Raw genomic sequence first — 12322 nt, forward strand, 5'->3', positions numbered from 1 at the left:
CTCAAAGACCTGTGGCACAACAGCAAGCATACCAATCTACATGAGAGCCCCAGAAGGAGAAAGGTGTAGAAAAAATAATGGAAGGAATAATGGCCAAAAAACCCTTCTAAATTTGATAAAAATATTAATCTATAAATCCTAGAAGCTCTACAAACTTAAGTAGGATAAACACAAACAAATGCACATCCAGACACACCATGCTCAAACCGTTGAAAACCAAAGAGAAAAATTTTAAGAGCAGTAGGGGAAAAGCAACTCATCACAAATATGAGAACAATACAATTAACAGCTAACTTTCCATCAAAAAACAATGGTGGCCATAAGGCAGTGGAATGACATATTCAAAGTGCTGGAAAAAAAGAATGCCAACCAAGAATTCTAAAACCATCAAACTCTATCCTTCAAAAATGAATTTGAAATACATTCTAAAATAAAGACTGAGAGAATTTGTTGCTGGCATACTTGCCTTACATGAAATACTAAAGAAGTCCTTCAGATGACAGGCAATGACAACAGACTTGGTAACTTGAATCCAGGGGAAAACATGAAAAGCAGCAGAAATGGTAAATATGTGGGTAAATATAAAGGAATACAAAAACACACACATACACTATAAAACATCTTCTTTTCTTCTCTTAAATTCTTTAGAAAACATTGTATAAAGCAATAATTATAACTGCATTGTTATTATCTAATAATATATAGATGTACTATATATGATAATCAATAGCACTAATGAAGGAGAAGGAAATTAAGCTATAATGGGACAAAGTTGCTATATTCTACCAGAATTTAGTCAATATTAACCTGAAGTAGACTGTAATAAGATGCCTATTGTAACATCTAGAATAACCAGTTAGAAAATAACTCAAAAAGTAATAAAAACTCAAGAGTAATTAAAATAATTTACCCTAATAAATATCTGTTTAACACAAAAGAAGGCAGTAAAGGAGCAACTCAATAACAACAACAACAAAAAAAACCCATAAGATACAGAGCAAACAGCAAAATGGCAGATGTAAATCCAACCATAATTTCATTAAATTTTAAGGACTAAAAACTCCAATCCAAAAGCAAAGATTATCTGACTGGATTAAAAAAAAGGCAAGATCCAACAATGTGCTGTCTAGTCTACCAGAGACCCACTTCAAATTAAAAGACATAAATAGGTTCAAAGAAAAAGGACAGAAAAAGATACGCCATGTGAACAGTAATCATAAGAGAGCTGGAGTGGCTGTGTTAATATGAGACAAAATGGACTTTAAGAAATAGTATACTAGAGACAGAGAGAGATACTTTACAATGATAAAAGGTCAATACGTCAGAAAGATGTAACAAATATAAAGCTATATACACCTAAAAACAGAGCCCCAAAATACATGAAGCAAAAACTGATAGAATTGAAAGGAGAAAGAGACAATTTAAACTATAGTTAGAAACTACGTCTCACTTATAATAAATAACAGAACAAATAGGCAGAAAATCAAAAGGCTATAGCAGACTTGATCAACACTATCAACCAACTTGACTTAACATATTTTTTAACACCCCATCAAACGAGAGCAGAATATGCATTCTTTTCAGATGTGTGTAAAACATTCTCCAGGATAAACCATATGCTAGGCCATAAAACAAGTCTCAAGAAATTTAAAAGAATTGAAATCATTCAAAGTATATTCCCCAACAACAAATAAATTAAAAATAAACAACGAAGAAATTTGGAAAATCCCCAGTACTTGGAAATGAAGCGACATATTTCTAAATAACCCATGGGTCAAAAAAGAAATCACCAGGGAACTTAGAAATATTTTGAGCTAAATGAAAACAAAAACAAAACATATCAAAATTTATGAGGTATAGCTTAAACAGTGCTTAAAGGGAAATTCAGAGGTCTAAATAACTACCTTAGAAAAGAAAGATTTCAACATCAATAATCTAAGCTTCCACTTTAACAATAGACAAAGAAGAGTGAGAATTAAACCTAAAGCAAGCAGAAGGAAGGAAACAAAGATCAGATGGGAAAAAATTCAGTGAAATAGGAAACAGAAAAACAGTAGAGAAAATCAAAGAAACCAAAAGTTCTCTGGGAAAAAAAAATCAACACAAGTAATAAACCTTTAGCTAAGCTAAGAGAAAAAGAGAGATGACACAGAATACCAAAATCAGGGATGAAAGAGGAGACATTAATATCCAACCCTACTGAAATTAAGAGGATTATAGAATACTATGACCAACTTTATGTCAGCAAATTAGATGACTTAGATAAAATGAACAAATTACTTAAAAACTACAAACTACCAAGATTGACTAAGGAAGATATAGAAAATATAAATAGCTCTGTAACAAGAAAATAAATTGAATTATTCCTTAAAAATCTGCCCTTCCCCTCCGACCACACACATACACACAAGCCCAGGCTAGATGGCTTCACCTAGTGAATTCTATCCAATATTTAAAGAAGAAATAATAGCAATGCCACACAAATTCTTTCAGAAAATAGAGGCAGGGGAACTTTCCAATCATTCTATGAGACAAGTATTACCCTTTTACCAAAGCAAGAAAGACAAAGATATCACAAGAAAACTAGAGACCAATATCTCTTGTGAGCACGCACATGAAAATCCTTAACACAGTATCAGCAAATGAAACCCAGCAACATATAAAAGATTAAACACCATGAGGAAGTGGGATTTATGAGACCACGATGTCTACGGGGCTCCTGCCTCCTCTCTGTTCTAGCATCACCCTTCAGACCCATGTAAATCGCCAGTGGTAGCTTGGCTGTGCAGTCCCTCCACTTACCCACTAATCATTGTAAACCTTCCTCGGTGGTTGTGTGTAGGGTGTATGAAATAAAGTATCCTAATCCTATTGAAATTATGGATATTAAAAGAGAATAAGGGGGCCAGCCCTGTGGCGCACTGATTGTTTGGTGCACTCCACTTCGGCAGTCTGGGTTCACGGGTTTGGATCCCAGGCATAGATCTACACCACTTGTCAGCCATGCTATGGTGGCGACCCATGTACAAAATAGAGGAAGATTGGCACAGATGTTAGCTCAGGGTGAATGCTCCTCAGCAGACAAAAAAAAAAAAAAAGAGAGAGAATAAGGAGGTCATAAAAGAAGCAGAAAGCAAGAAGATTTCCAATTTCAACCTTGATGCAGAGGGTTTAAATATCCAGCAAGGATTTAAAACAAAGATGAAAAAGCAGGTGAGCAATGAGCTAGATTCTCAGTTCAGTTATATTCAGGGCTTAAAACGATGAAGTGCCAACTAGATGCACATGGAACATAAATTCAGCTGGTTTAGGGTTTTCCTAGAGTGAGAAATGTCACCCTAACTGTTGGAGAAGGGGCACTGTGTCTTCAAGAACACAAGTAGGAAGAGATGATGTGTTCCTTTCTCCAGCTGCATGTCTACTAGAGCACTGAAATCCAGTGCTAATTTTCAGGCTTATCTATATCTGGTCACCCGTTCAGGTGACAAAGCTTTCCAAGCCCTAGAAGGTTCACTTCTAGATTCTTGCTTTTAGAGATGGTTATCAGCAGTAGGATGATGCATCTTGCCATCCATCCAACCACCACCCAAGTTAGCCTGGTGGAAAAATATACTGGATCAACCCACAAATACAGTCTATAATATGGTTAAGCGTGGTAGATATGAGAGAAAGCTATAGTAACTATTTTCTTGAAGCACTTGCATACACCTAAAACTTTCATATCCATCTCCAGGAATCTGAAAAAAAGTTCATCTAGAAACAACAGTATGGTTAGATGGTCATTCATTTCTGCATAGTTTAGAATTACAACCTTCAACCCACAGCATTAATGTTAGCCAATTCTGCACTATAAATGAATAGAAAAGTGTAATAGTTCAAAATTTTTTGCTATATGACAAAGCTTATTATTTTCATTAAAAAACATATTTCAGATGAAAGAAAGACTGTGAAACCATAAAAGAGACAAAGTCTCTAGATGTCACAGGAGATTTGAAATAACGCATATGTCAACTAAAAAAAAATTTAAATAATGAAACCAGGATACAGCTATGTATTTTGTGGCAATCCTTGTAAAAACCTCTTTTCCTAATTGAAAGAATCAAAATTTTCAGTAGATATTTCCAGGAAAAGTATGTCTAGAGTAAATCTATAGCCTCATTAAACATGGCTAATTTCAAAAATTAAATTTGGCTGATCATACGTACAAATCATCAAAGTTTATATTTTTTTCTGGATGAACTTCAAACATGTCAATATAACATTTCTATATTATGAACTATAAAATAATGTATAACAATTCTACAGACCATACGCAAATTTATTTAAATAATTTAACACTGCACAAAGAGCTAGTTTATAAGTACAAAAATAGATGGTTTAGCAACCAAATATAAGCACCACACAGAAGCAGCTTACACATATATCATCAGGCCTTTGGAAGATTAAGGCAACATTAATATCTCAAGTTATTTTATGAGAGTACTTTACTCATGATAGTCAGATGTTATTAAAACATCTCAAAATAGGCAAAGCCCACAAATTTTTCAGTATGAAGTCTTCTCTTCCAGTTTTCTTGTCAATATATTAATGATTCTCCTTAAATACTATACAACAATTAGTCTAGATTGACAAATGGGCTATCAAAGCCACTATCTTGTTGGCTAGATAGAGGAGGGATTAATTTTTTCACAGGGTGCCGACACACTGAAGATGGTACTGTACTGCTCAGTTTTTTGAATTCTGACTTTGCTATATCAGCCTTATGGTGAGGTGGGTGTCCAAGAGTCATACCAATCTTCCTCGGCTGGGAATATGTGGTTTCTTCTGACAGATCTGGAGTGTGACCACTCTGACATTTCATCGGTCGACAAATCATGTTCTTTTTCTCCGTGTCTGAAAGACAACTGGCTGCTGAAAACTGTTTGAAATTAACAGATTCAGCCAGTGTATCCAGGGTTTCTTGTGGCCTCCCATGTGAAAATGACACTTCCTGGCTGTTGCAGGGTAAAGCGGTACTGCTGGAATGCCAGCCTACAGAGTCACTAAGATCCCCTCCATCCTTTACTGGAGCTTCCTGAACACCCAAACTTTGACTTTTCTCAGATGCAGCATTTTCACTTTCCATTAGTGGGTTACACTTATACACTTTTAAACCAAGTCTTTCATTAGGACCTCGAAAGTTTATACGTGTGGATCCGGACTCAGAAAGACTAGGGGTATATCTAGGTAAGGGTTTATTTCCGAAGGATCCAAGAAAGGAGTATGTGGCTGAATGCTGAAGTGAGTCAGAGCCGGTATCACTGAGGAGGTCTGTCTTCTTGTGCAAACCGAAGCCTCTTTCACCTTCGCAAGGAACAAACTCAGGAGAAACATTCCTTGGCAAAATGTCTAGGTGTTTGTAACTGTTATCCCCGGACTGCAAGTCTGAATGTGACCCTTTGGAACCCACATGCTTTACGTCCTGGTGCTCTGCGTCCTCTAACCGCCTTTGTAAGTTACAAGCAGCCCTCCTCTTGGGAACTTGGTCGCACATATTTCTGGGGCTGGTGTGTACACTGTTTGATTTGCTTTCAATGTGACATGGTAAATTCTGATTCACATCATTTCTTTTTGATTTTTCAACTCCAATCAGCATCTCTGAAGTCAGAGGCAGTTCTATTGTATACAAGGAAACACAAAATTAGGGGAAAATAAAATTAGGAGAAAATGAACATTGAAAGAGGAGAAAAAAATTTGTTTTTATGTATTTCCAAAGAATGCATATATATTTTAATCGTTCTCAAAGAAAATACATCGGTGCTGGACATTTTAAAATATTCTTTTACATATATCCATTAGATAAAGCTAGGTAATTGTTACTGAAATCTGATATATTATTATTGCTATCCACCTGAACTATTATTTTCTTTTTAATAGATGTTACAGCATTTCAAGAGCCAATTGCAATGTTTCCGATCATAATCTGATGCCAAGAATGGAATTTCTGATGAATGAAGTTTGCTGGAAGAACCCCAACACCTACACACACACACAGACACACACACACACACACACACTCACACACACAGACTCTGTAAAAGCTAAAACAGACTTCTGATTTAACTAGCTAAGACACTAAATCTGATCAGAGGCAAAGCAGCCACATAATGTAGAATCAGAGGCATCATATCTCAGAATTGTGTACCTCGGTCCCTAGAGTCCATGAAAAGGGTTTGCTTCTCCTGGGGACATTATTTGCACACTGTTGCCCCAAATCTAGAAAATTCTTTTCTTGTTATATGCCACTGTGCTTTTATATCCAAGGTTCGCCTTTGCGCTTCTATTTGAGGAATGTTTACCAACATCAGACTTGTAGATTCCTGAGCAATCTCTGCTTCAAGCTTTCCATAAGTTCAAAAACCACATTTCCCCACAGATATGTTCAAAATCCCCATTTCCCCACAGATATGTTCAAAATCCCCCAGTATAACTGGAAATCTACCAATTTTTTCGTGTTTTTCCATCAGCTTTTGCTTTATATATTCTAAAGCTATTTTATTATGTATATAAAGAACCCATTCATAGCTTCTTGGGAGGCTGTAACATCCCTGATCATTATGAACTATCACTTTGGTCCCTTTTAATGCTAAGTCTAATTTACCTAATATTGTATTTAACTCTATAATTTATCTAACATCAACACTGCATTGCTTGGTATATCACCCTCCATCCCTTTATTTTGAATTTTAGATGATGTTCCTGTAAAAATAACATATGCCTGGATTTTTAAAAACTTAAAGTTGTGGTTTTTTTAATAAGCGAGTTTAAACTGTTTACATTTAGTGTGATTGTTGATGTTTCAACCTACTATTATTTTCTAGTTACCCATTCTTTCCAGTTGTATTTTCCCTCTTTCTTGATTCTGTTAGATTAAAAACGTTTTCTTCCAAGTCTTTCCCCTACTAGTTTGAAAATTATACATTCTATTTCTCTACTGGTTATCCTTAAATTTTAATACACATACTGAAACCTGTATTTTTCTAGCAATGGTGGAGTTATCAGTATCTATATCCCCTCCTTGAAAACAGTAAAAATCTTAGCATATTGTTAGTTTCCTCTACAATATCCTCTTACATCTTTCTGAGAATACTATACTTTTCTAACATTCTCAGGTCCTATTGTTTGTTCTATTAATTCTATTTCCTTAGGTATAAGTTCTGCTGGTTTTTACTTTTGCCTTGTTTTGAGTTTGGTGTCTTTTATCATGGTGCTGGCTTTCTATAAATATATGGTGATTCTTGGTTGAATGCTTATCTTTGAGATGTCCTGAGTACAGTATCTGTTTGCACTGCTTGTTGAAAGGAGTTGGGAATGGAGTGGGAAGAAACAAGCTGCAGGGTAATAGCTGGTACTCTGGGCATGTGGGCTCTCAGTTCCCCCTCGCTGTGGCTAGCCATCTAGAGCACTGTCCTGTCCCCAGACTCTCTGTTCCTGTTGCTCTTACGTTGCCCAATATTGGGGCTAGGGAAGGGAGAGGAGAAAAAGAAATAAAGAGGGTGACTCTGCCTCGTTACTGTTGCTCTAGAACAGCAACTAATTACCCCATTGCTATCCCCTGGGCTTATTACTTCTGGGACATGCCACCTTCATGAGTGGACCAGTTTCCACATTGCTCCTACTTGTAGCTGTCATCTTCTGGCAGTTTTGAACTGAAGTTTCCATCTTCAATCTTATACTGTTTTTCTTTCTTTCAGGGATTTCTCATAGCTTCTGGTCTATCATTTGAAACTTTTTAAAGCCCAGTTATAATTTCTTCTTTTTCGCCTTCTTTATTTGTTGTTTAAAATCTTTTCCATCATTTCAAGGGATGGAAGCAGCAATAGAAAGCTAATGGGTATGCTCAGTCTGCCTACTTGAACTGGAAACTACGCTCTTTTTTGTAAGTTTCCAATTTAAGTAAAACACACGTACAACTTTATAAATGAAACTCTCACTCCTTACATTCCTGCTTTTTTTCATACTGAAAATATTAAATAGCTAAAAAAGAATGGAGAGAAAAACCCTTCAAGTGATTCATTTTGACATACCTGACTCTGTAGTTTTGCTCTGGGATCTATTAGAAATAGGCGTTTCCAGCAATTTTGCCATTGTAGCAAGTTTGCTAGCAGCATTCATAATCTTTTTCTCAGCCCTGTGGGGAATTCCAGAATATTAAATTAATATAGTTTAAAGGAAAAAATGAGTTTCCTTAGTCCCAGGATTTCTGTTTTCCTATTAGCTCTGCCAACATTTAGGGTAGCACAGACATAAGCCTCTCCTAACACCCAATGGCTGATCATATAGAAATAGTTAATTTTGTGGTTAAGGAAAATGCTTAGAAAATGACAACACGTTGTCCAGTCCTCTCAGGACACATTGTTTGTTTAGACTGAACTTACCCTTCCTGTTTTCCATTATCCTGCAAAATCTGTTGGAGGCAAGTCAAATAATATTTGCGCATCTTTCGGGCGGTTTCTTGACGTTCTCGCAGCACCTCTGCTTTTACCATTTCCGCAGCTCTTTCCTTACTCTCCTGAATATAACGGAGCATATCACCTGGGGGGGGGGGGAAATTCCCACAAAATGCATGTTTATTAGCAGTTGTTCAAAACCAGGAGAGGCAGACTTCAGATCAGTTTTCTGGGAAATGAAGTGACTGGAGGTACAGTTTAAGCATTATATTTTTCCACAATCATTCAAATGGAGTATTTCAGATCATCGTTTTGGTAGACTCAAAGGACAAATAATCTAAAAGTTCCTTTTAGAATGATGACAGCCACATATGGTAGGGAAACATAGCATATTCCCTAGGGAAATTCTGTCATATTCTGAAACACTGAGGCAAGAAAACACCATAAATATGAGGCACAGAAGCTTATGCATTTCAATTATATACTATGTCTGGTGAAGGGAAGAGAAGAAAGAAATATATAGGAAGCGTGAGGCAGAGAGGAAGAGGGAAGCAGACACGAAAGACAGAATGAGGCAACAGGAGCTGAAGAGACTCAGATTCCTCTGCTTTCTTTTGCTCTGAAAATCCATGTTTCACTATTTATTCAATTCTTTCAGCAGCACTTATGAGTATCCAACCAAATATAATATCACAATCCGTGAGAGATTGTACAAAATGCTATCGCAGGGAGAGGGATGAGACTTATGTTACCGTCTGAATTTACATTTAAAAATAGTTCACAACTTTCAAGTTGTCTTTTTATCTTTAACTCCACATGCTTTGATTGGGACTACCATTATTTTAGGTTAACATTTTTTACTAATTCCAGGGCTACACCCTTCCTTTACAATATCACCATCCCTGTTATACTAAGGATCCAACTCATAGAGGAATCTCCCTCAATATCAGTAAGCTTTTCCTGAAAATTAGATGTTCTATGCCAAAATACTGACTGGAAGACTATTTTCATTATTTGAAGTGGGAAAAATTAAAATGGAGTACATGTCAACACGAAAGCTCCGGGGCTGGCCCGTGGCGTAGCAGTTAAGTGCGCGCGCTCCGCTGCTGGTGGCCTGGGTTCGGATCCCGGGCAGGCACCGATGCACTGCTTGTCAGGCCATGCTGCGGCAGCGTCCCACATAAAGTGGAGGAAGATGGGCATGGATGTTAGCCCAGGGCCAGTCTTCCTCAGCAAGAGGAGGATTGGCATGGATGTTAGCTCAGGGCTGATCTTCCTCACAAAAAAACAAAACAAAACAAAAAAAAAACCACGAAAGTTCCAACCAACTTCTAAAACATAAAACAACACACCCACATAAACACACAAAAGTTATCATATTAGAATTAAAAAAAAAAAATGCTTAAAATTCCCAGTTAAGGATTGTTAACAAAAAGTTGCTTTGTTTGTAATAATATGGCCTCTGCCAGCACCAGCAACAACTGAGGAGTGAATTCTCTTCACTGATACTGAGTGGGCTTTTGAAAACATCTACACATGATTCTGATGATCTACCAATTACATTTGGAACTTGAGACCTTTCCTACTCATTTTGTTAAAAATGAATGCAATTTTAGGAGGCAAACACATTTCTCCTGTATAAACACTGGTTATTGTTCTGGGACAAACATACAATCTATGCAACACTGTAATTAAAAACCAGGAGGTATTCTACCGGGAAAGCATAAACCAGAGAGATGCCCTGCAGGGTGTGCTGCACCCCCCGTACTGCAAAGGACTTGATAAATTTACATCTGTGACTAATCCATTAACAAAATAATGAGAAATAACACAACTACTCCTAACTAGATCCATTTTCCATAGTCCTTAAAAGTTTATGGTAGGAAGCAATAATTGATATGACATTTTCTTTGGCATTAGTTAAGTTGTAAGATTATAAAATTTTTAGTTTAATGTTAGTGTCTAAAAAAGAAACAGGATAATTAAGAGTATAAAACTAACTTTATCCTCATGTCACTTCCAAAAGATATTACTTGGGCAAAATGATCCACTACTGCATAATTTAGAAAAGGTATCAATGATCTCTTCTAAAAGCAGGTAAGATCCCAGAACAAGGTAGTTTGGAAAATTCCCACAAATTACTACTGCTAGTAACAAAAAATACTCAAACCACCTTAAAATCTTAAGACTCTCTTTAGGGACTTACGCTTAATTTTTTTTACAGCTTTAATATACTGCCCACGAAGTTCTTCCAAGGCCAACCTATTGCATGGCAGGCAAGCATTTTCAATGGCCCCTTCTGACAACGACCTAAAAACAAACCAAAGATTGCAAAAACAGATTGTAAGTGAAAAACTTCATTTGAAAAAAATATATATCTATATATTCCAATAAAATAAACTGAGATGTACTAAAAAATTCATATATGAAGATCTTTACTATACAGTTATTTAAAATGGGAGAAAAATGGAAACAATTTAAATTGTTATGGTTACTTAAATAAATCATGATAAATCCACGTGATGAAAATCTATGCAGCTACTGAAAAGCACATTATAGGAGAACATCTAATGACAAGGGGAAATGTTTATCTTATAATATTAAGTTAACAAAAGGTTACAAAATATACAATAATCTCAATTTTTAAAACATGTGCGTGTGTCGTGTGTGTATAAAAGGGCTTAAATGATATGAAACAAGAGGTTAACAGGGGGTATCTTCTGGGGATAAGGTTTTAGAAGATTTTCTTCTCTTTTATACCTCTTGCTGTATAACAATAACAACCATTGATATTCTTGGTATGCTATTATTGTTGTAATCAATATAAAAAAATGTAAAGATGCAAAGAACAATTTTTTTAAATAGGAAACGTCTACCTTGGGGGTGTTTTACAAAGTGTTCCTGGCTCTTCCAGTTTATTCTTCCTGTCATTGTTTCCTTCTATTAATTCTTCAACAGCTCCAGTATCATCTCCTAAAAAGGAAAGTTTATAGTATACTGGTCAATGTCTTTTTTCTTTCTGAGTCTTCCTGCCCTTTAAGTTCCCAGTGCGAACATTTAGAGGAGACTGAAATGTCCAGTTGCTGCCTCTGCCCTTCATTCCCTGATGGTCTAATCTGACCACTCCCTGTTCTGTTTGCTCAGCACTTAAAAATCTGTGCTCCATCTTCTTCTTCTTGTGGCTTACACACTGTCCTGGAATAGTTCCATATGTATGTGTTTTGTTTTCCTGTTAGACTGAAGTTCTGTAGAAACATACTAGGTTTTCTAATTCCATGCTCCTTGTGGATTCTGGTGTAGAGTCTATGCTCATATAAATGATCATTGAACAAGCATGTCAGTACAAGATACAAAGAAAATTAAGTTTAAGTAGGTGTCATTTTCAGATTTAATATAAGATTTTCAATTCTTTGAACTTTAAAATGAGGATGAGGAGACTGATGGAGTCCATGTGGTACAGGGGACAAAGCATGAATCTCAGAGTCAGAGAGATGTAGGTTTAAATCCTAGCTCTGCTTCTTACCAGCTGGATGGCTTACGCAAATTACTTAACCTTTCTGAACCTGAGTTTTTCGTATGTAAAATGGGAGAGTATTACCTATCTTGAAGATTAGAATAGAAATAAAATAAAGGCACAGCACCTTATACAAGACTTGGCAATACCAATATTTAATAAATATGAATATGGCATCCCATGTTTCCTGCTTTGTCACCCTCTCAACACACCCAATAAGTTAGGGAATGAATCAATCAATTCCCCCTAGTAATTGATATAACTTGTATATTTTAAACCACTCATTCTTACTCTATCACTTTTCAATAAATGCTCCCAGACAATAGAAAATGGAATTTAAGAAACGAAAAAGAAGCAACCCCAATAGCAAAAGTATTAT

The 12322-nt window shown here is 36.1% G+C and overlaps 1 protein-coding gene across 5 annotated transcripts in view; it reads right to left on the bottom strand.

The window, feature by feature from the left end:
- Positions 1-4269: 4269 nt before the first annotated feature.
- CEP152 (centrosomal protein 152) overlaps positions 4270-12322 on the bottom strand; it is an 86023-nt gene continuing 77970 nt past the window's right edge. For all 5 annotated transcript variants that reach the window (XM_058541529.1, XM_058541526.1, XM_058541531.1 and 2 more), the window contains 5 exons: positions 11306-11402; positions 10636-10739; positions 8418-8574; positions 8067-8170; positions 4270-5655 (listed from right to left, as the gene is read on the bottom strand). In XM_058541529.1, coding sequence (XP_058397512.1) covers positions 4616-5655; positions 8067-8170; positions 8418-8574; positions 10636-10739; positions 11306-11402 — 1502 coding nt within the window. In that variant the 3' untranslated portion in view covers positions 4270-4615. The remainder of the gene's footprint in view (positions 5656-8066; positions 8171-8417; positions 8575-10635; positions 10740-11305; positions 11403-12322) is intronic.

This window comes from Diceros bicornis, chromosome 5, assembly GCF_020826845.1.
Source record: "Diceros bicornis minor isolate mBicDic1 chromosome 5, mDicBic1.mat.cur, whole genome shotgun sequence".
Lineage (NCBI taxonomy): Eukaryota > Metazoa > Chordata > Mammalia > Perissodactyla > Rhinocerotidae > Diceros > Diceros bicornis.